General features: G+C 38.6%; 1 protein-coding gene across 1 annotated transcript in view; it reads left to right on the top strand.

Annotated features, from left to right (window-relative positions):
• Nucleotides 1–2,491: 2,491 nt before the first annotated feature.
• MTMR7 (myotubularin related protein 7) overlaps nt 2,492–22,471 on the top strand; it is a gene marked incomplete at its 5' end in the record, with an annotated part of 28,450 nt that continues 8,470 nt past the window's right edge. Inside the window, 7 exons of the mRNA XM_009874839.1 lie at nt 2,492–2,614; nt 3,163–3,325; nt 7,481–7,638; nt 9,083–9,211; nt 12,190–12,324; nt 17,236–17,368; nt 22,042–22,151. Of these exons, the coding sequence (XP_009873141.1) occupies nt 2,492–2,614; nt 3,163–3,325; nt 7,481–7,638; nt 9,083–9,211; nt 12,190–12,324; nt 17,236–17,368; nt 22,042–22,151 (951 nt within the window). The remainder of the gene's footprint in view (nt 2,615–3,162; nt 3,326–7,480; nt 7,639–9,082; nt 9,212–12,189; nt 12,325–17,235; nt 17,369–22,041; nt 22,152–22,471) is intronic.

The raw sequence follows: 22,471 nt of genomic DNA, 5'->3' as shown, positions 1-22,471 counted from the left end.
CAGGGATTCAAAATGTTATTTAACAGAATTGGTGGAATTAAAATGCCCCTAACTAGGGCTATTGAAAACTATGATGTCAGCTTAGGAAGTCCACTGAGCTCTTGCTTTTTAGAAGCCGGGATATCATCGTGAGGGAGCATCAGTACATGCTTGGCTCTTACACTTTTCTCTCAGCAACTGCAGTTGTCCTCTCTGAGAAGTGAACTGCAGGACTAGAAGAACCTATGGTGCAGCCACTGTATTTGGCTCTAATGAAATATGACTTATTGTGTAGTTCTTATTACAACTGTTCTTGTTCATTCAGATCCAACCTTTATTACATTTGTATATTTGTTAGCATTGTTTTAGTCATGGAACTCTGACTGATGAGAGGGGAGAGGCTGTGACTAGGAGGCTTGGACACCCACCCCTCAGTGCGGGTGTTGGCTTTGCTTGTGTTTCATGGCCTAAACTACCTCAATTTGTAGGGTAAGGGTGACAACTGCCTTGTGCAAGATCAGTGTCTGTACAGCAGAATCCTCATTGGCTAAACTACAGCATAGGTACCTTTTTTTGTCCAAGCAGACCTCATTTTTATTGTTATTCGTGGCTTCCTGATGGAGGGGCTCTGCCTACATCTGTCTTTTGTATTGCTGCTGCTCTTTTATATCTCCTCTTTTGCTTATTACTGAAAGCCTACTGGCTTAATGCTGTGATTCTTCCATTCTTCATCATCCCAATATGTGACCTCTGAAGTAGATGGTCCTGGGAAAAAAACTTTATCCATGCTTTCTAGCCCTTTTATTTTTGTTTATTATAATTGGCCTTGAGGGAGAAGACTTGGTTTTACTAGTTGATTTCAAGCATTTTGCTACCAAACTGGCTTATTTGGGTTTTAAGGATTTCTTTTATCTTATTTTAAAAATAGTGCAATGCTCTTGGAATACATACTGTAAACATAGAATTCTTAGGTGCTGGCATAATTCTATTTCTGGTGTGATTCCACTGGAATTATTTCTGCAGAATTTTGAGTATACATGACTACATCCCACCTCTAAGAACATTTTAGGAAGTTTCTATCAATCTAATCTGAAATCTCTGCATTATTAAAAATCAAATTGATTTCACTGGTACCGTTATTCTTTTTTCCTTTGTATTTGTTGCACCCAATTCTGATTTTTAGGAAATTGGTGTAAAATGACATCTATTTAAGTGCAAAAGGGATAAGATCTTCTTTTCCTCTATTGTTTTTTTTTTCCTCATTTGTTTTTTTCTCTATTTTTTTTTTCCTCATTTAAGTCAACTTCTGTTGACTGTTCTGTTGAACAGTCCCTTTTGATTTTAATAATGATGTATCTCAGGCCCAAGTCCTGAAAACAGCTGGCCGTATAAAAGAAATTGTAAGTCTTGAGTGAAGAGTTGAAGAGAGGACGTAGAGAAGATGTGTTAAAGATCCTTTGCAGCAGTGTGCAGACTGCATAGATCTCTGATGCTCCTTGCGTGAAAAGCACATACTCTCGTACGATTCCAACATTATAAAACCAGAAGAGACCATTTTGATAATTTACTACAAGTTATATGATATCAATCTTCAGTTTCCTTGTTTTCACTTGTTTGACCTAGGTGTGTTCTAAAATCGTTGTGTTAGGAAACCCATCAAACCCATGGTAGCAAATTGTTGAGTGTTTTAGGCAGTTTTTATCCCATTTGATATTCACCTTGTTGATTTTTTTTTATTGTTCTAGTTTCTCAGTCATAAATATAACATTAGACAAATGCCTATGACATGTGGTATGCACAAAATATTGATGGTGTACAAGCCACAAGCTGGTGACCTGAGAGTTAATAATGTGTGATGAACTCACCTGTTGTCAAGAGTGTAGCAAAGCGAGAACACCCAGTTTGCGTCCAGTGAGGCAGTGCAGTGGGGGTGAAGTCCTTGATTCCCATTGAAAAGTGAAGGCAAAAGTTCCTGATGTGACCACTGCTGTCAGCCCTAGTAGGAACGTCGGGACAAACACTAAAACCTTTTTTTGAACTGTCAACAGAGACTCACATGGAAGCCTGGGTGAGGCCCACTGAAGAAAGATACTTTACCACTACCACCTCCTGTTTATTACGATTTCTTTAATTTAGCTTCCTGGAATGGCTTGGATGGAAAATATGGAGCTAGAGTTTAGCTGAAGGCCAGGGCCTGCCTTGCTATCACAGTGTTTTGGTAAGGTGAGATAGCAGGAAAGGATCCAAGTGAGCAATTGTCTTTCTACGTTTTCGCTAATGGATTTTTAGATGCAGAGGTACCGTAAGAGGGGAGAAAATGAACGTTAAAGTAGATCTAGAAATGGATCACCTAATATAATCATATTTTCTCATATACTCTTAGGATAGTCACTTCATATGATGCTGAAAAGAGCTTTGTAATGGACAAAATATGGATGTTTAGATCTCACTATGGCAGGCTATGTTGTAGGTTAATTATTTTTTCTTTTTTCTCCATTATTGCTTTGTATAGGTGGAAAATGTTCGGTTACTTGATCGTTTATCTTCAAGAAAAGCTGCATTGGGAACCTTATATTTAACAGCTACCCATGTCATATTTGTGGAGAATGATTCTGAAACTCGTAAAGAAACTTGGGTATGAATTTTTATTTTTCAGTTAGCTGTAAGGGTGTGGCATTCTATTGATGGTAATTTGAAAATAACTTGCAAAACAGTTTGAACATGGTAAATTAGTTCATATGGATGCTTTTATAACTTCAGAGCATGTGAAATTCCAGCCTCATAATTTTTTAAAATTTTCAGTATCTTCTGGAAATTGCAACACAGTAAGAGGAGTAGAAGGACCTTCATCGTGCAAATACCAGATGTGATTGGCATCTTTTTTTTTGACAGCTACTATCTTACGCTAAAGCAAACAAACAAAAATCTTTTGATAGCATGACCAGCCCAATGTTTGAGCAGCTGAAACACTCCAGAAGTACTTCTTTATCTGTAGGTGATGTATCAGACACTGCTTGAGCCAGAAGCTGGAAATGGGAACAAAACTGCAAGAGGAGGAGCATGGGGATTTTCTGAAATAGTGGTGGAAGCTATTGTGCCTACCGTGTAACATCATTATAAATACTTATTTTTCTTCCTAAAGGTTTGAATCACTTGGCATAACCGTTTTCAATTCCCTCACAGGTTCTTCACAGCCAAATTTCCACTGTTGAGAAGCAGGCCACCACTGCCACTGGTTGCCCATTGCTGATCCGCTGCAAGAACTTCCAGGTCATTCAGCTGGTCATCCCTCAGGAACGAGACTGCCACGATGTTTACATATCTCTGATACGTCTGGCACGACCAGGTATGGGAAGGAAACTGGCACAAAAGCCAATCTTCATCCTGAAGGAGGAAAATATAATAGAAGAAATGTAGCTATGCATCTTTATCCTTTGCAGGTTAAAAAAGAAGTCTTCACTGGAGATGCATTATGATAGAAAAGGTCTCTGAGCAGACAAGTATATTAAAATAATCACTTACAGAGCAATGAAGAAAACACATTATCACGAGTAGTTCATTCCACAAAGTATGACATGAACTTTTGATAGAATCATAGAACAGTTTTGGCTGGAAGAGGCCTTCAAGATCATCGATTCCACCCTTTTCCTAGCCCTATCAACACGACTAAACCATGTCCTTCAAGGCAACATCCACCCGTCTCTTAAACACCTCCAGGGACAGTGACTCAACCACCTCCCTGGGCAGCCTGTTCCAATGGCTGACAACCCTCTCAGTAAAGAAATTTTTCCTAATATCCAACCTGAACCTCCCCAAACCTTTGTTTAATACTCTAGGGTATCATGGACCGTAAGATATACTATAATGCTATTTTATGTGTAACTGTGGTTTACTGGACACCTTGTGGCAGTGTGAATTTAGCAAAATACTGAGAAGTCTCTAAATGCAAAAAATTTCCATATTCTTGCTGTGACTAAAAGCTTATGATCTATTCAGTGACATGTCAAGATTTGAATTTTCCTATTCTGTGCTATATGTAAATTTCTTAAAATCACTAAAAAGTTTTGCAGCAAGAAGCTGATTTATTCCGCTGAACCACCTATATTTTGGCCTATTATTATATATATTTTTAATGTGCCCTTTCTGAATGTCTGAATTTGGTTCAAGATCCTTTTGAAACCTTTCCTATTTTCAAGGAAAATCCAAATGTTGCATCAAAGTCCAAGATCTGATGCTCTGCATTATGACTGCTCTCCTAAGAACCAGCTGATTGACAAGGCTTTTGGGTTGTTTAAATGATAACTGTAGACCTACAACACCTACCACTGCACTATTAGCTTAATGCTAGGCAGAGAAAATGTCTACCACAATCTGTACAAAAGTGATAACATTTACTTTAGTTTTTATCTTACTAGAACACCAATTTTATCAACACTGTAGAGGAGGAAAAATACTACACGGTCAGCTAGCACAGCTACTGAACTATAATTAGGATAGTAGTAGTAGTAGTAATATACAAATGCAGCAGGTGTAACTTGTTCAAGTGTATCAGGTTTGCCAGATTTCAGTAGCCGGGGGAGTTGTAGGGATGCCTTCTCCAAGAAGCTGCTCAAAACTTCCCTTAGGTGTGATACAGTCAATGCCAGCCAGCTCCAAAGATGGACCTGCCACTGGCCAAGGCTGAGCCTATCAGTAATGACAGGATAGGAATGCCTCTGTGAAAGCATATTTAAGAAGTGTGGAAGAAGAACAGCACCACAACAACTGGCAGAGACAGAGAGAGAGGAGTGAGAATATGCGAAGACATGAGGGTCAGTGAAGAAGAGGGCGAGGATGTGCTCCAGTCACCGGAGCAGAGATTCCCCTGAGCTATGGTGTCCCCCTGCAGTCCATGGAGGTGACGGGGGTGTAGATGTCCACCTGTGGCCAGTGGAGGACCCCACACCAGAGCGGGAGGATGAAAGTAATCAGAAAAATCTAAAACCAGACAAATTCAGTCAGTAAATGTGGATTAATTACACATACCTCAGCTGCGAGTATGTGTTCGTGCATGTTGGAGGGAGTGCGATTCTGCAGTGCTCTTGCCCCAGAGGCAGGACCTTTTGATACAGGCACGGGGAATGATGAAGGGAAGAATAACTTGAGCACAAGTTCACTGACAGACTGCAATGGACAAGGGAGTTCGAATGAAGAAGATGCACTAAGAGCACCCTAAAATTAACTCTTTCCATAATGCAACCTTGCAGTAATTTTCCTTCTTCAGCCCTGTCTTCATGTGAGGCACAGCTACAACTTGGTTACTTAAAATTAGATTCCTCTGATTGCAAGTTGAGCCAAACATACCCTGACAGTGCTCTGCTTTCTTTAGGTAATACAGTTACCCAGCATTAGAAGATACTCTTTACTCCGTGAGGAGAAAATTTGACCCATTCAGGCTCTGTATTCCATTTTTTGCCTGTTCATTTCTTTCATTCCACTGTCAGGGAACCTGAGTGAAGCCCATATTTTGTACTGGCTTGATATATTTTATGTTGTCTGATGTCCTACGTACGCTAAATGAGCAAGTTTCTGTTTGATTTTATTCTTGCTGGCTGTTAATATCATTTTAATAAGGTCCAGCTGACAGCTGAATTTGGTTTTTGCTTTTTTTTTTTTTTGAAACAAGCTGACCATAATTATTATTACCAGTAATGGCAGGGCTGCAGACATTTAGGGCAAAATAACCGTGAAAGATCCGAGAAAGTCCAATAAGTACTGGCAAAGAGGAGATAACTGAGCTTTAAGGCAGTGACTATTACTAGTAATTTTACCACCTATAGATACCACCATGTAACTATACGTAAGGCAAACCAGTCATAAATAACCTGGATATGTTTTAATAGGTGGATTTTTAAAAGCTTCCCACATGCCTGTGAACAGCAGGTCCACTTGGAAAGAAAATCCAGATTCTTCTGACGACCAAGGAGTAAAGAGCTCAAGTTGCTACCAAAAGCACTTTATTCTAAAGAGCTTGGACTGGGTTTATGGATTATGGTAAAACTTCATGTTAGCAGATGAGAAACAAACCAGACTGTCTTCCTGATCTGTGCTGTGACAGAAGTTTGAAATCAGAGAATCCAGAAAGAGTTTAAACAGTCAGACAATGCACAAACTGTTCTTCCCTTTCTCCTCACTCATGACTTTGTTAACTTTCAGTACTTTCCTGACAGAGTTAACATGAACTTTTCCTTCTTTATGTTCATACTTTTTTTTGTGTGTGTATATAATTTAGTGAATTTTTTAAAAGCAGAGTATAACTTAAATCAAACTTTTAGAAGACATGATTAAAATAGAAGTAGACTCTCTATAGAAAAAGATGAGAGCCTTATTATTATTGTTGTTGTCGTTGTTTTTGTAGCTGTAATTTTTATGGCTGTTAAGTTCCTTACTATAGTATTCTAAGACTCCACTTATTAGGTATATATTATTAGAAAAGAAAGTGTAGTATTTAAATTTCCTGATCTTGTCAAAATTATATTGTGGAGCATGTGTGTCTGTGGAGAACTATGAAATCAGAGAGGATTCAGCTTGTGATTTTCTTCAGTTATAAATTTGAAAATCTGTAGGTCAGAAAGTTTTAAGGAACTTAAAGCAACAGGATGAAACACAGTGTCATGATGTAATATCTTAAGTATCAATGAGAATGATAATTTCAAGCTCTCTGCTGAGTAGTTACTGGTATCGGTGACAGTTGGCATTTAATGGCCAGGGTGTCTGGCTGCCATTGGTCACCGGGATTGAGACACTCATTAGCATAAACACAGATATACTCCTAAAAAAATGTTAAAAACTCAAGTAACAGGAGAGTTTCTTATGTTGTCACCAAGGGTGACGGGTGGCATAGCTCCTTAAGCAATTTTATGGTTATGATAAAATGATTGATATAATGTTATTTTTATGTTGTTACAACATCTGAATCTCAAATGCCTTTGTTAATAATTCAACAAGAGAATTTTGCAGGCAACAAACCTAAGATTTCATTGAAGCTAATGGAAAATTCCCTACTTTAGGACAAAGACTTCTGAGTTTGGTTTTGGAAGATTGTGCTGCATAGTCCATTGATTTGTCTTTGCCACAGGACAGATGTTACATTAATATAGGGACTTCTAAGCTGCTTCTGGCCAGCAAATTATTTTTCAGAATAAGTCCTTATTCTGGCACTGACTTCAATTTTCTCTGGATGAAATCATATTATCACTGACATTTTGTCTTTGTCCTGGAGGAAACTTTTACAATTCAGTAGAGAAGAGGTCTAGCAGAACAGCATTTTCAGTAGCGCTGCTAATAAGGCATTTACATTGCAACATATGATTAACAAAAGAGCACAGTACTTTGAAAGCAAACCAGGATATATATTTTTCTATAGCAAATCTATCTGTTTTAAGAGAAACTACATAAAGGACAATACCAGGTTCTGTTTCTGAAGTTGTTTACTGGTTTTGTTTGCTTATTTTTGTTTCAGTGAGATACGAAGAGCTGTACTGTTTCTCATTCAATCCAAAATTAGATAAAGAAGAACGAGAACAAGGTTGGAAGCTTGTGGACCTCAGAGAAGAATATAATCGAATGGGTATTCCGAACAACTATTGGCAGATTAGCGATGTAAACAGAGACTATGGAGTGAGTTTTTGTGATTTTTCTGTTACAGACCCTGTCTGTAAAGTAACTCAGCAGTTGTGCTCAATGATGTTCACACGTGATAAGGTGCAGTTCTTCCACTCTTTTGCGTGAAAAGTCACGTAGAAAGTGGGAGAAAGGGCATGTGTTTATCTAACACCTGTGGAAATGAAGCACAGAAAAAATGTCCAAAGTTTTAAATGTTAGTGCTTGGCTGCCTGGATAGAAGTTTGAATCATACCTAATCTTATGTATCTGAATAAGCATTTTCCTGACATGTAAGGTTATATAAAATTACTGCATAGTCATTTTAAGAAAAAAAAAATTAAAACATTGAATTTGGCAATATTTTTGTTAGTGTTTTTCACAGTCATCCGACACATGATATCTTTCTAGCAGCGTGCTCTCCTGCCTAGCTCAGTCTTGTATGATTGAAGTCCCTAGGATGTTAATTAATTAAGAGAAATAATAAGCAAACTATTTTTGAAGGAAGTTTGTCCATGCATTCCCTTGGCTCTGTTGCTGGAGCATATCCATGTTAAGGAAGGCCTGTGAAGTTCTCAGAGAAGACTGAATGTGCTGTCAGGGTTTGTTTTCTTTTTGTTAAAACAAGAGAAAAAAAATGTTTGACCTCTTTGAAGATAAAGTATAGGAAAAATGGCATCATGAATAAAAACCAGTTCACAACAGCGGCATTTGTAACCACAAGCCCTTCTTTTTTGTTCTCCTTCATTACATATCTCTAATTCTCAAAACACAATTTCTTTCTGGGCTTCCTAATTCCTTTAGTCACTGCAGAAAGTCACAGAGAGATACTGGATTTCCTTTTGACTCCAGGCACAATGTAGTGTCAGAAAAATGAAGTTAGACCAGGTCCCCATCTGTGGTCCCACTGGTCTCCAGAGAAACTTCTGGGATTTTTTTGCAGGCTCTTTTAGTTCCTTCTGTAAGTGTCAGCACCGCTTGCCTTTTTATATTCTCAGTTCTCTAAGTCCCTTTTTTTTGCATTTTTTTAATTATCAGATTTGCTTGAAAATTTGTCTCTATAGTCCCCTCCTAGAGAAGTGTTTGAGAACTTCACGCACTCCTATCCCTCCTTTCAAACTCTGCTATAGAGGGAACTAAAGTTATAAATACAACCTTGCTGTACATAATGATGGATTTTTGCTTGTACAAATATATGTTGTACCTGTCTGTTCTCAATGAGGCATGAATTACCATTTGGAAATACAGCCTTTCCATCTTTCTGCTTAGTTTTGCCATCTGTAAGTTAGAATTAATACTTTCCAGCTTCAAAAGACTGTTTTGAGAAATGTCAGTGACGTGTATACAGTAACAATGGAATATTTCCTGAAATTAGAGCTCCTTGGTATTTTGCTTTTTTCTGTGTAGATGGTTAATGTTACTTGTATTTTGTAGACCAGACAAGCAGAGTATCCTTTCACAGGTCTGTGACTCCTATCCTACGGAAGTGTATGTACCAAAGTCTGCAACTGCACACATCATAGTGGGCAGCTCTAAATTTCGGAGCCGAAGGCGTTTCCCAGCTCTTTCCTACTACCACAAGGATAACAACGTAAGTGTGAATTTGTAGCTTTGAAGTTTTCACTTGTTTTGACCTTGTATTCATAATATTTCTAGTATGCTTTCACAAGAAGAAATTAGTGATTAGTAAAAAAAAAATAAAGAAAAAAGGATAGTTGGTGTGGTCTGATTAGTGTGACTTGTGCATATAGGCACATATTGGAGTTATGGTTTATTTATTAATAGGCACTTAATGCAATCATTTCAACCTAGCTAACGAAATCATCATCCAGCTGACAAGAAAATGCAGTCCTTGTATCACAAAGAAATAAGTAGTACAAGAGGTCCTGAAACATGGGTGGCAGAAGAGTGAAGGCCGATAGCAGGCAGCTTCGCAGGTGACTGGGAGAACAGAGCAATTAGGATTTCCTAGCCACAGAGTGGGAGCAAGTCAAGGAGGAAAAAAACTATACTTGTAGCAATTAGAGAATCAGGAGCAGCCTTTCAAGAAAAGATCTGTGAACAGACAGAAAAAATATGGATGAAAGAGCTACCAAATTCCAGCTGAGCAGCGTGGTGTGGCTTTTTTTGAAGCTATTCTCCTTGTTTGTAAGAATGAGGAGTTCCACCTTCTCCTCTCCGTGACAGATGTTCTCAGGGCTGAGTGAGGAACTGCCTTGCTTGTCTATAACCATTTGGAAAAAAAATCTGTACCTAGACTATTCACATTTCTGTTCCTTGCAGCTGAGGTAAAGGGGACCCTTGGACTGAAGGATCCCATGGACTGCACGTTCTCAGGAGAGAGCTAACATGGGATTACAGGTTATCTGTAGAATTTGCCACGCAGGATGGGAGATATTTCCATAGGACGTCAAAGGCAGGAATCATAAGCTACAGTCTCCACTGAAATCTTACCTTTACAGTGGCCCCTATCATAGGTTTAAGCTTCAGAAGGAAGGAATGAGTCATTATTTTCACACCTTCTTTACCCTTTATTTTATCAGAATTCTGCTTCTATAAAGATCTATGAATTTGACAACAAAACAGGATAGGAAGATTTAAATAATAAATGCAATCTCTATATAAATTGTGTATTTATACAGAAGCTTGAGTTGTGGTTGAAGTTCAGGCTAAGGTTCAGATCACCAGGATCTGAAGTATTGTGTGCTCACAGATCCTTCGTGGTTCAAAGGGCTGAGAAAATGGTTGAGAGTGTAGGAAGAAATACCTCCTTGTGAGTTAGGAAGCTGGCACGAGTTGCCAGCTAATAGAGTAAAAAGCAGAAGTGAGGTTAGTTGTGATGTTAGACATTGAACAGCTATGGTAACAGCAGGTTGGGAAGAGGTCTGCTGCATACAGGGGCAACGGGTGCCACTCATTCAGTCTTTTATATCCAGAACTTTTCTGCAGCTCTTTGGCACTGACAGATTCAAAGATGATGTGACACCTTTCTCTGCGTCTTACAAGATCTATGTGAATATGTAATAAGGTCAAACTCTGGAACTACCTGTTCAGCCTGTGCAGTAACAAAACATGACCTCATCTTTTGTCCTGCTCTTCAGCATAGCCCAACAAATTTTATAGATTTCTATGCTTTACCTAGGCAGTTGGCTTGGGTCAGCGGGAGGTGATGTCTTCATGCATATCGTGGGTAATGATTCCCACCTGTGATATCTAATGGTCACTAGGTCAGCTTATCTTCCTAGTTTTGTAGTACTGGCATTGCAGGTCTTTCTTAAACTGGGGCTAAACATGATCTTAACTCCAAGCCTAACTTGACAGGCAAGCCATTCTCTCATAGTGGTGCCAGCACATACCTGAGCCCTTTGGGCCCCCAGGAGGATATAATGCAATGGGCTTGAGCCCAGATTTTCCTGAATCCTAACCTGATTTCAACCTTAACCTTGAGGTGTATGTCTGCCTTGTACATGGCACACTATGACTGAGAGAGAAATGTCTTTGAGGATTTGGACATATTCATATGCACCTTTTGCTTCATGCAAGGGAGGTATAAGCATATATTAAATCACTGGAATGTGCACTGATCAGCAGGGAAGACTCTAGATAACTGATAATCTCTTTGCAAAAATAGTAAAGTATGAACAGGCTGTCACACAATTCAAGGTTTCTGTATTAAGGAACAATGTTTTATTGACTACTGATAGTTCAGAGACTTAGCTGGAAAAGACCATGTCCATCCTCACAGTAATAAGTTATTGTAGGGCAGTCTGCAGGTGACACAGCCTTCAGCAGGCAGATTCTCTTCATGCCTATGTTCAGTGCTTAGAAAGCGCATGTATTAGCCTCCTGCCCTCCACAAATCTAGCTGCCCTCTGCCTAGGAGAAATAAAACGCCCTCTGCTAACTCATTGCGCATTAAGTTCCTTCTTTCCCAGCTTCATCTGGAGGTCTGATCCTGATGGAGAAACTCTCTTGCCTTCTTCAACAGCACTGATTAATAAACGTTCTGCAGGAATCAGGTTGCCTAACCCATTTCCAGTGCAGTAAGGTCTTCCTCCAGAGGCAGTGCTAAAAATACAGCACCATCAGTGATCTAGTGGCGTGTTAGGGATTTTTGGTTCCTGGACTCATGGTGTCAGGCTGTTTAGCAAAGCGTGCATTGGTGTAAATTGGGTGTAATCAGTATCATAACCGGTGAGTGCCAGTGCAAAAGGATGTCTGTTCTTTATGCTGTATCAGTGTTCCTGTGATTGCAATGTTGTATTCAGCACATCCTCTAGAGACCACCTTTCAGGACTTGTTCCACATTAGGGAAATACTATATTTAAAATAGCTCTAAAACTTGGATTCAGGACTAGACTTGGGCCAATGCAGTTGTATTCTGATATTTCCTTGCCTTTTCAAAAATAAGCTTTTTATAACATGTAATTCTTTTTACCATTCTGCCCTTCCCACATAGCTGTACAGCTATGCCAACATCCAGTGAACTGTTTTTGTAAATGCTTCTGGATGCCAAATAATTTCTGCTTAATAATTACGTTGATTTTATTTTTGTGTATTTTTCTGCAGGCCTCCATATGTAGAAGCAGCCAGCCTTTATCTGGCTTTAGTGCTCGATGCCTTGAGGATGAACAGATGCTCCAGGCCATTAGAAAAGCAAATCCAGGAAGTGATTTCATATATGTTGTTGACACTCGGCCCAAAGTAAGTGCATTAAATTTCTTGCACATAGAAGACTGAATCTTGGATAAATACATCAGGGAAGATGCAAAACCTGTCACTTAGATTGACCATACTTCTGATCTGCACCTGTGTAACTCCACAGGTAGATCAGGATTTGTCAGGGGAATCTTAACTAGGAACCTTGGCCACATTTTTATCTCTTAAAGAATTTTTTTTTCTTTACTCTGAGCTTTTCTCTTTTTTACTTTTCTTTAAAGAATGCTAAAATACTGAAAAGAAAATAAATTGTAATAGTAACTGTTTCCACACACAGAGGAGCTGTCTGTAACTATATTACTGATGAGACTAGCAAAAAATAATTTCCGTTACAAAACTACTTACAATTGTTTGTAATGTTGCAAACCTCTGCCTGCTTATACTAAAATTTTCCATGCAGGATTTCTCCTGCAAGTGTGAAAATTTCAATGGCTTCTGCATAAGGCTGAGGAAAGACCATTTACTGAGGTTACAAGGATTTAGGAGACCTTCTTTGAATATCACTAGCACTTCTGTGCTTTTGAGAGAGAATCTGAAATATTGTAAGTAGGATCTCAGATGCCATATCCCTATAATTGACTAAAATCTTTGGCCAAGATAAAAGTTTTCTACTGTACAGAAACTCAGTAATGACCTGGAAGAGGTTGGAAGCTAAAAAAAAATCCTTATGTCCAAGTTCGTGTACTAGCAAACAGTTGATGAGGGCCAGATGGGCATCAGTGTATGAAGGTGGGAGCCAGGATGTGTTCTTTCTTACACTATCAGTAGCCTCCCTGTTGAAGTTACCAAATCCTCTGAAGAAGAGAAACCAAAGGGACAAATCTTATCCCCAGTAGGTATAGGATGAGCTATAGCATGGGAAAAGGAAAAATGAGCAAAGGCGTGAGGAAAAGGAATAGGGAAACTGTTTCTGTCTCCTGAGGTCAGAAGACAAGAGCCTGAAAGGACAACATAGGAAAAGCTGAGAAAGATGAGGAATGGAGTGAGGAAGGGAAAACTTGGCAGAGCTAGAGCAGAAATGGGGAACATGTCTGGTTTTTGATTCTCTGAAGGCGTGGGGCTGGTGGGAAAACACTGAGTGCTCACAGCTGTAGTGGGAGGCAGTAGCCAGAAAATCCAGGCCTTGGCATAGCTCATGGCACTTTGCAATTGGTGACCACTTCGACCTTCAGTGTCCTCTTTTTTTATTGTGCATATGAAAATGGCACCACCTTACTTGTGGTCCTGAAGCCAATGAGTCAAGATGAGCACTAGAAAAGAATTGGTATCATTGTGTTCAGAAGAGGCTTTAGAGAGGAAGTTCAGACTTAGCTGCCTAAAAAATGTTTGTTTAACAGTTTGTTATGTGTAATAATAGTCACAGCATAATGTTTCCTGGCTGACGGTAGGGCTACTCTCCTCTACCTAAGGAAGTCACTAACTGGTAGGATTTATTACTAACAACTTACTGACTTGGCTACTAATAATGTTTTATAAGGTATTAACAAGAAGGTCCCATCCTGTAAACTTTTCCAGTAAACGGCTTTGGTGAGACACCTGTGTGCAGTGAAAAAAGCCTGTACTTAATGTGGAGAGAGTGAAATTGGCTTGCTCAGCCTCCAGCAATGCTGACTTCTTCAGACACTGGTCAAGATTGTTTTTTTTCATTGAACTTCACTGGAAAAAAATATTTTGATGTAAAGAAATTTGTATATGTGGATTCCTAATTCCCTCTTTCTGCGCTGAAAGACTCAACAGATTCACTAAAGCTCATGTGATTGCAGGGGTCAAATGCATCCTTGTTACAGTTTTGCATCCCCTAGTGCACATATAAATTTAGAGCATGTAGGAAGTGATAGGTATTGTGCAAACTGTTCCTGGCATTCCTCAGGGAACTGTTAACAAATGTAAAGGTAAGATGATGAGTCTGGTGCAAAGTTTCCCATTGCTCTAGGAAGACAGAAAACTACCTGCCTCTTCTCTCATCAGAACTGCTTCCTTGCAAAGGAATATATATCAGATTGACCATATGCAGCATGTTACTTAGGCTACTGTCTTTCTTCATTTTCCTCTTCCTCTATGTGCTTGCAGAAGAAGCAAATATAAACTTACTGTTTAGGAGTAAAGAAATTAGTTCTGTAACTCTTTAAAACAAGACAGGACTCAGTTATCCTCCACATTAAAGAAGGTGCTAGAAAATCTGGTAAGCGAGGTCTGTTCCCTTTAGAGGCTGTATCCTCATAGTCACTGAGATTAAGCGAGGACAGGCAGAATTGAGAGGGGTTTACAACAACTACTCTAAGAGCTATAGATGGAATTTTGGTAGGTGATGTGAAAGACTTGTTAGTAAATATTGTGGCAGCTGCAAAATTTGGCAACTGACAATATTTGAAATAAGTGAGTGTCAGAAAGCCTTGGAAATTTAACCTTATATTTATTTACTTTTGAAAAGGTCTATTTCAGATTCTCTTTTAAGAAAGGATTTCTATGTTAAAATTGTTCTGTTGCAGAGACAGTTAATAGCATTTATTGTACTGAAGATTAGGTCAATTAGGGGCTAGATGTTTTCATTTAGGGTTTCAGGGGTTTGGGTTGTCTTAGACTCATGTGTACAGAGCTTTCTTCCTGAAACTATATGCTGTTGCAGAAAGAGACTGCTTCATTTGGTTTATACTAGAACACTGATGTCTACTTCAAAAGAGACAGATTAGGATTCAGCAGATAATTTGTATCTTTCTAATAAGTCACGCTGAGGACTCTGTCCTTAGAGGACATGCTGTTCACAGGCTGTATCTTTTTTTTATTGTTCATTGACAGTCAAAATATTAGTAGGCTGCTGGCTAATAGGGTTTGGGGGGTTCTCTTTTTTTGGCCTGTGTTTTTTCCTGAATTGCATTCTACAAGTTAAAACAAGTTTTACACAGAATTTAATTAAAAATGAGGGATTTTTGCCTAGGTTCCTATCGTAGAGTACAATTTCTTCTGTCGTATCATGGAACTCCTGCAATGTTTCAATTCCTAATGGTGGTCCACAAATGTACCTATGTATTTCTATTGCCAAGGAATGAGTGTGCTGGGAAGTGTGAAGATGGGAAGAAATCCCCTATTGTCACATATTATATTGGACAGAATAAAAGAAAAGTGGCCTCACCTATCTGTTTTCTTATGCATCTAGACCTGACTTATAATTGCATAAAAAGCTTTTAGTCTTTAGCAGTTTCCTTTGAAGTTAAGAGGTCGAATTTTGTCCATGGAAACCTATTTTGACATAGGACATAGAAAAGCTAGGCTTGTTCATGGACGTGCTGGAGGTAAGTTGGCCACAGACAATCAGTCCTACTCAAATGCATACATTCATCTCCAAATTAAAGTTGAGTAGCATGAGTATGTGTGTTTGGGATGGAAGAGATCAGGAAGGGACACATTCCTGTATATCCCATGATACCATGAGCTGACTACTGAAGTACATTATTGGGAGTTTCAGATGCAACCACAGAAGGAGCAAATCAATAGGACTGCCTGTGATACTGGGAAATAAACTGGAAATGGAGTGATCTGTGTAGCTTCTTGTCCTGTAGGCAATTCCTAAGAGATATTTTGTTTTGATTTTTCATGAACATTGGGGCTCATTACAATGAAAACGAGTCACTTTTTGCCCAATCGATGCACCATAAGGTCTCTCCAAAAAGCTTTGTTAGTGCCCTCCAGTCTGGATATGCAATATTCGTTGTTATTTGATTCTTAAATCTTTCCTGAGCAGAAGCTGGTAGTTGTGCTTGGAGGTGTGGAGATTCTGCCAGGTGTGCTGCTTTCTTACTTGTGAAGCCTGTCTATTTCTTGGAAAGTTCAAAGGCTCCCCAGCCTTACAGCACACACTTCATAGAAAAGCAAGGAGTTTATGCAAAAAACCCACTCCAATTTCTTTCTATTGAACAGCAAGATTTTGCTATGGGAACTAGTAAATAAAAAATATAGATAGGGTAATAAAGTAAAAGTACTTAACTAATTTCTAGCAGATCTAGTTTTTAGCCCAGAGATCAAACTTTGGTACAAATAGCTGGGGAGGTGGTTTTACTTTCTCCCAAGTATCTCAAAATGAGTTAAAATAAGCATTAAAAAACCCTTAATTTTACACTTGGGAAAACTGAGCTAAAGAAACATTTAGTGATTTTTCCCATGCCAGGAAGCAAGTAATAGATTCAAAGCCAAAACTCCAGCTTCCAGCTGAATACATTTTTCTGCTGAAGCACAGCAAAATATTTGGTAGTGCTGCATTGCAGATGAAAATATTTGCGGTGATTTTGTCAATTCAAATCTTTTGCTGTCTTACACATCTAGAGCCAAGATACTGTAAACTTAGGGAAAACCACTCCAACTCTCTCTTCATTATTCCAAGCTTCAAAGAAGTAAACTACATCAACTTGGGGTGATTTGGGCAGTAAAACAGTCACTTGGGCAATATTACAGTGCACATATGCCATGAAACAGTGGCATGGCAGATAAGACACTGCCACCTCCTGGCTATATTTTGGTAGTAAACATAATACTGATGAAAAATAAAATCAGAATAGTCTTTTAAAACCAAATGAAAACCTTTACGTTCTTGCAGAGAAGCTCTACATACAGCCTCACTCGCTCAAAGTGCATGAAAAAGAGGACAGAGCCTCAGCAGCTCAGCGCCCTGCAACAGGCTGTAACAGATCCCCGATTCCTAACAGCTTGTGTTGACACTGTGATAAATGCTTCCTATTTATCCTTGACTTAAATCACTTTGATTTATTGCAGTAGACCACAAGCTTTCTTTTGAAAAGAATCTATTTGATACTGGTTTTCATCCCATTTTCCCTGGTTTTTTTTGTTCCCTTTTGTGGTTTTTTTTGTTTGTTTGTTTGTTTGTTATTTGTTTTTTTCCTCCAGCTCAATGCAATGGCAAACAGAGCAGCAGGGAAGGGATATGAAAATGAAGACAACTACTCCAACATTAAATTTCAATTCATAGGCATTGAGAACATCCATGTCATGAGAAATAGTCTACAGAAGATGCTTGAAGGTAAGACACTTCCTTATTGAAAACTAGAGGAAAGATTTGATCTTTCTGCCACACAAATCAGGATAATTGCTCTGAAATCAGCAGCAGTGAAAACCGGTACAAAAAAAAGATCTTTGCCCATTGCAGCTGCCTGCTTACTAATGGGACTTGTGCAATGAAGCATCATTGCAACTAGTGGCAGTTTCCTAACTGTGCAAATACCTTTTTTCATGGGTAAAATCCGGGTATCGTTTACTGAAATGACAGAACTCATTTGATTTCCAACACACCTTACTTCTTCTTTTGCTGTTTAAGTGTGATGTTATAATGAAAAAAAACCCTACCTATAGCTGACTTTGATGTTAGTGGAAAATATAAGAGTTTCTTTCTAAGCTCAGAAAACCTATAGTTTGATTTTTATATATGGTCAATAAGTTAGTCATGCTGTGAATTTTAGTAGAAACTTACTCATGTTTGTATAGAGCATGTCACATCAGGTCTATTTATGAAACTCACAGTCAATGGGCATAACTACTCAGCACCCTCATAATCCAATTAATTGATAATGCAATTAATAATAATTGTGTTATAAATACTCGCGCTTGTATAAACAAGCACATCTGTACTGACGTCTAATATTTTGAGTACATTACTGGTTAGAGACCTTCTAGGGAAAAAGGTAAGAATAAATAAGCCATCCTTGACCCTCAGCAGCTTGCTGATTTTTTAACAGGCAACTAGTAAATAGTGCTCGGTCTACTCCATAGAGTCTTCATGTGTATTGTCAACACCTTCTGCCAGCTCGGGGATCAGCTTGATCTGGCTGTTCTTGACTCAACACTCTGCCAAAGAATCTCACCTGTCTCCCATTGTCTGTATGGAAATGTGAATTTTAGATCTAAGAAGGGCTTACCTTTTCTGTGACAGGAGACGTGTGCTCTGTTTTCAAATAAGAGCAGTTCATGAAAACCAGCAGTAAAGTGTGGTGCAGGAAACACAGTCACTCTCTCCATGACATATTTTTCCTTAATCCTTTGGTCTAAGGGTCTCAGTAAGGAAAATAGAAGGATTTTTTTAGCTGACTACAAAGCCTTGTTTGCCTAGGATAGAGGCTCGGTGAATAAACCTGTGCCTGGTGTTTGTTCAGCTTAAGACCATCAGAGTTAAAATGGTAAACAACCAGCCTGGCTGCATGGGACAGTGCTATGTATTATTTTTGAGCCAAAAGTTTGAGAGACAGGCCCATAGGACAAACTGACATGTAACGAGGTAATTTCTGATGCATTTAACACTTTAGACTGCTTGCGGGAGCGTAACTTGAGCCATATGCTCAAAACATCTCCTTTTTTTCATAGGTTTTATGTTTGCTGTGTTGAAATCTCATATTTAGTGACATGGCTGATAAGATTAGAAATTAGAGAAATGACGTCTGTGATTTCAAGTACCTGAGGCTTTCAAGTTTGGGGTTTTTTTTAACCTTATGACTTTCAGTGCATGAGCAGGGCTTTTTTCATGTAAAGCACTGCACAGTTTTTCTCTTTTTCCATTTGTAGTAGTGTCCCTTCATCTGCTTCCTTTGTGACCTTTGAAAGTGTATTTATTACCAGACTTACTTACACATACAAAGGGAACCAGAATCAAAAGGCTGCCAAGGACAATGACAATATACAGTTAATGTGGCTCTAATTTTTTCAGCAAGGAGTACCTAAGCATACCTAGGTGACTCTCTAAGGTAAAACATCACATTACACTACAAGCGTTACAAAATATGTAAGATATTGTGGGATACATAAAAATCTGTGAAGCAATGAATGAGGATGATGAAAACTGGTTTTAGTTTAATGTGTGCTGTATTGTTGCTTGGAAGTGCACAGCATGGAAAAGAGGCCATAAATGCACATAATGGGTCTGATGTGTTGTGGGAATGCAGCAAGGATAATTCTATTCAGCTTACTGGAATTAATCAGAAGTGAGGGTTGGAGGATTTTTTTCGTATGAGAGACTGCAGATTATTTTCAATATACAATGTTAAATAAATTCCAGTGCTGAGGAAATTTGAACAAAAATAGATTATTCAGTTTTTAATTGGAAAATGCACTTATATTAGGACTGTGTTGATTTCAGTTAGGTTTCTTTAGAGAAAAGCTGAAGAAATTCATTTATGCTTACAATAATGTAAATTTATTTGAATAGGTAAAAAAATATGGCTTCAGCATTGTGATTTTACTGACTTTACTTTTATCAGTTTAATTTATCTTAAATATGTATTTACTCTTGTATACTGTGAACTTGGGCAAAATATATGAGCATTATGAAATGCTTAAATTTGTAGGATAATGAGATTTTTTTTTTACAGAGCATGCAAAAAAATGTTGAGATTTGACTGTACTCTGGAAGTAAAATACGTTTTGACATGCTGGAATTTCCTTCCAGAAAAGAAAAAATAACTGTTTTACTTTTGTCTCTGCTCCCTCATACTGCTTTAGTGTAGCATTGACTCTTTTTTTTCGTTTAAAGAGAGGTGTGTGTGACGATCCTTTTGATCCTGCGCACAACCTCCTTGAAATACTTTTTAATACTAGAAGGAGATGTTGCACAAGTACTTGTCTTAGTAGAGATTCAAGGGCTCACTGAGGCTCCCTTTTGCCATCTTTGATGAGGTGAGCTTTGCTGTACATCCAGGAGCCAAGCCAGACTTGACGCCCATTTGTTGTGCATTGAAATGATGACCCCACATACTCCCTATCTGTATTTAAACAGCAGATATGAGCTTTTCCTCCCCTCATGCCAGCAGCTGCTGATGTAAGAGCAACCCTCTGATCCTTGGACTTCAATGACAGATCAGCCAGGAAGAGAGCCTGAGGGTTTGGCCCATTTACTCCTTCCTCTGCACGTGACCATCCTGCCAGAAATGGGGGAACTGGTCCAGCACCTCCCTCTGGTATTTTTGCTGGTTGGAAGAGGCAGTTTCCACCATATGTCCTGTTCCTTCCTCTCCTCTTGGGGAAGGGAGCGTGGCTGGATTCTCATGAGTTCTGCTCAGGGCCTCTTGATTGTCCTGTGCCCAGATGAAGGTCTTATTACTCCAAGATTTTGGTACCTTTTCTGCTGAAATGGAAATGCTTTTTCCTCTTGGGATAAGCCTCATAATTGAATTCACAATTGAACTCGGTATTAAGGTCCAGATTGGAAGCCAAAACCATGTGAAATACACAGAGTATGCCTTTAGGACGGTCTGAACTTTGCTCAGTGAAGTGGTTGGTAAATATTGACTCTAATTTGGTGGTGGGAATGAGCAAAGCAGTATTTCAGCCTTACCTTGGGCTTTTGTAAACAGAGACAGCCGCTTCAGCCACTAATTGGTCATGCTTCCATCTGCTCAGAAGCATTAATCATGTGAAAAGCTGTTTGCTTTCAGTACTGCAATCTATGCATTTTTATAAATGTCCTTCAAAAATTACTTTTAAAATAACCATCTGGAAGGGACCCTACGCACAAAGATTGCAAGGCTTCGAAGGGATACATTAGGTTATTTTGCCTCTGCATTAAAGAGAGTTAAGATAGCTGCATACCTTCAGATGTGGCACAAACTGACTACAGCTTGTAAAATTAAATTCCAATTCCATTGAAGAAAACAGAAGTTTTTCCACTGGTGGTAATTGACTAGTCGTATCTGAAATCTTTTAGAATCTTTCCAGAATACAACAGACCTACTAAGACATTATTAATTCACAGGTCATACAACAACTCAGTTAAAACTACAACATTTTTCACTGTATTCCTTAAATGAATTTCACTGGTTAATATCTTTTTCCTTGAAAGATAGTATAACAGGTCAAAACATATGCATAGTCTCTCTATAGGGTGAATTTAGTATCTCACTGTTGGCAATAGATTGCACGAAGCATTGTTGAGTATTTGTTTGCTGCTGGACTGAGGTACCTGAATTAGATTTTGATTGTCCTTTTTTACTTCTGATGTCACAAACTTTGTAATATTAAAAAAGTAAGCAGTTGGAAACAACAAGATAGAAACAATGTTGTAAAACTGAGAGATTTGTTTTCCTTAAATGTGTCATAGATTCCTCAGGAAAATATTTAACTTGATGAATTACAGCTTTTCACCACCATTAGAATACCTTCTGGCTACAAATGAAGTTTTAATTCAGGGAGCAAGAACTGTTGAGTGAATAGCTGTAATTCAGACACCATCACCTGTGATGATTTTGAAGGGTGGGTTTGGCAGGCTGGCTCTCACCCAGCTCCATCAGCAAATGCAGCTGGGAATAGGGGGCTGTGGCACGATGCAGGTGGTTGTCTGCCTGTCTGACAGCAGAAATCATATGTGTCCCAATTCTAAGCCCTCATTTTTAAATACATGATCCTCCCTCAGGGGTTTGAAAACTCTGCACACAATTTTGGAAAACCTGGGCTCACAGAAGGTTGTATTCGGTAAGTTGTTTGTGACAGGCTTTGTAATAGCTTCTCTTTTCAATTTAAGTCAACATATTGGATTAAATTTGACCCAGATCAGTTTCTTTAATACATGTTTTTTCAATGGTAAAGTAGCCATTCTTTTTAAAAGATAACTGTTTTACACAGGGATATCCGAAGAGATAAGTGTTAAGTTTAACAGTTAGTGAAAGCTTGAGGCACTATAATCACTGTATATTTAACATGTAACTTATTTTGCAGTTTGTGAGCTGAAATCACCTTCAATGAGTGACTTTCTGTGGGGCCTAGAAAATTCTGGCTGGCTGAAGCATATCAAGGCCATTATGGATGCTGGCATTTTTATTGCAAAGGTAAAGTGTGTAAAACGAGAACAAAACTTGGACTAACCAGATACAGAAAGTGAGGGCCAAATTCTCTGCTTGTGAGTATCTTCTGTTATCTTCAGTGATAGTGTATCTGAAACAAACCTGTCTTGCAATGCTTCATATATAAGGAGAGATGATTGTTAGGTGCTGTCGCATGGACGTTTTCCCAAAAAGGGTGTAAAAAAGAGGTTTTATTCTTTTCACCAAAGAATTCAAATGTCCCAAAGCCTCTACTAGCCTCTTGTTACGTCAGGTATTTAAATGCTCTCATTTTACTCCTCAGCAGTGATTATCAATGTTTCTTT

This window comes from Apaloderma vittatum, unplaced genomic scaffold (assembly GCF_000703405.1).
Source record: "Apaloderma vittatum isolate BGI_N311 unplaced genomic scaffold, ASM70340v1 scaffold20798, whole genome shotgun sequence".
NCBI classification, from domain to species: Eukaryota; Metazoa; Chordata; class Aves; order Trogoniformes; family Trogonidae; genus Apaloderma; species Apaloderma vittatum.
The sequence above is the reverse complement of the archived record's forward strand: the minus strand, read 5'-3'. Positions and strand labels throughout refer to the sequence as shown.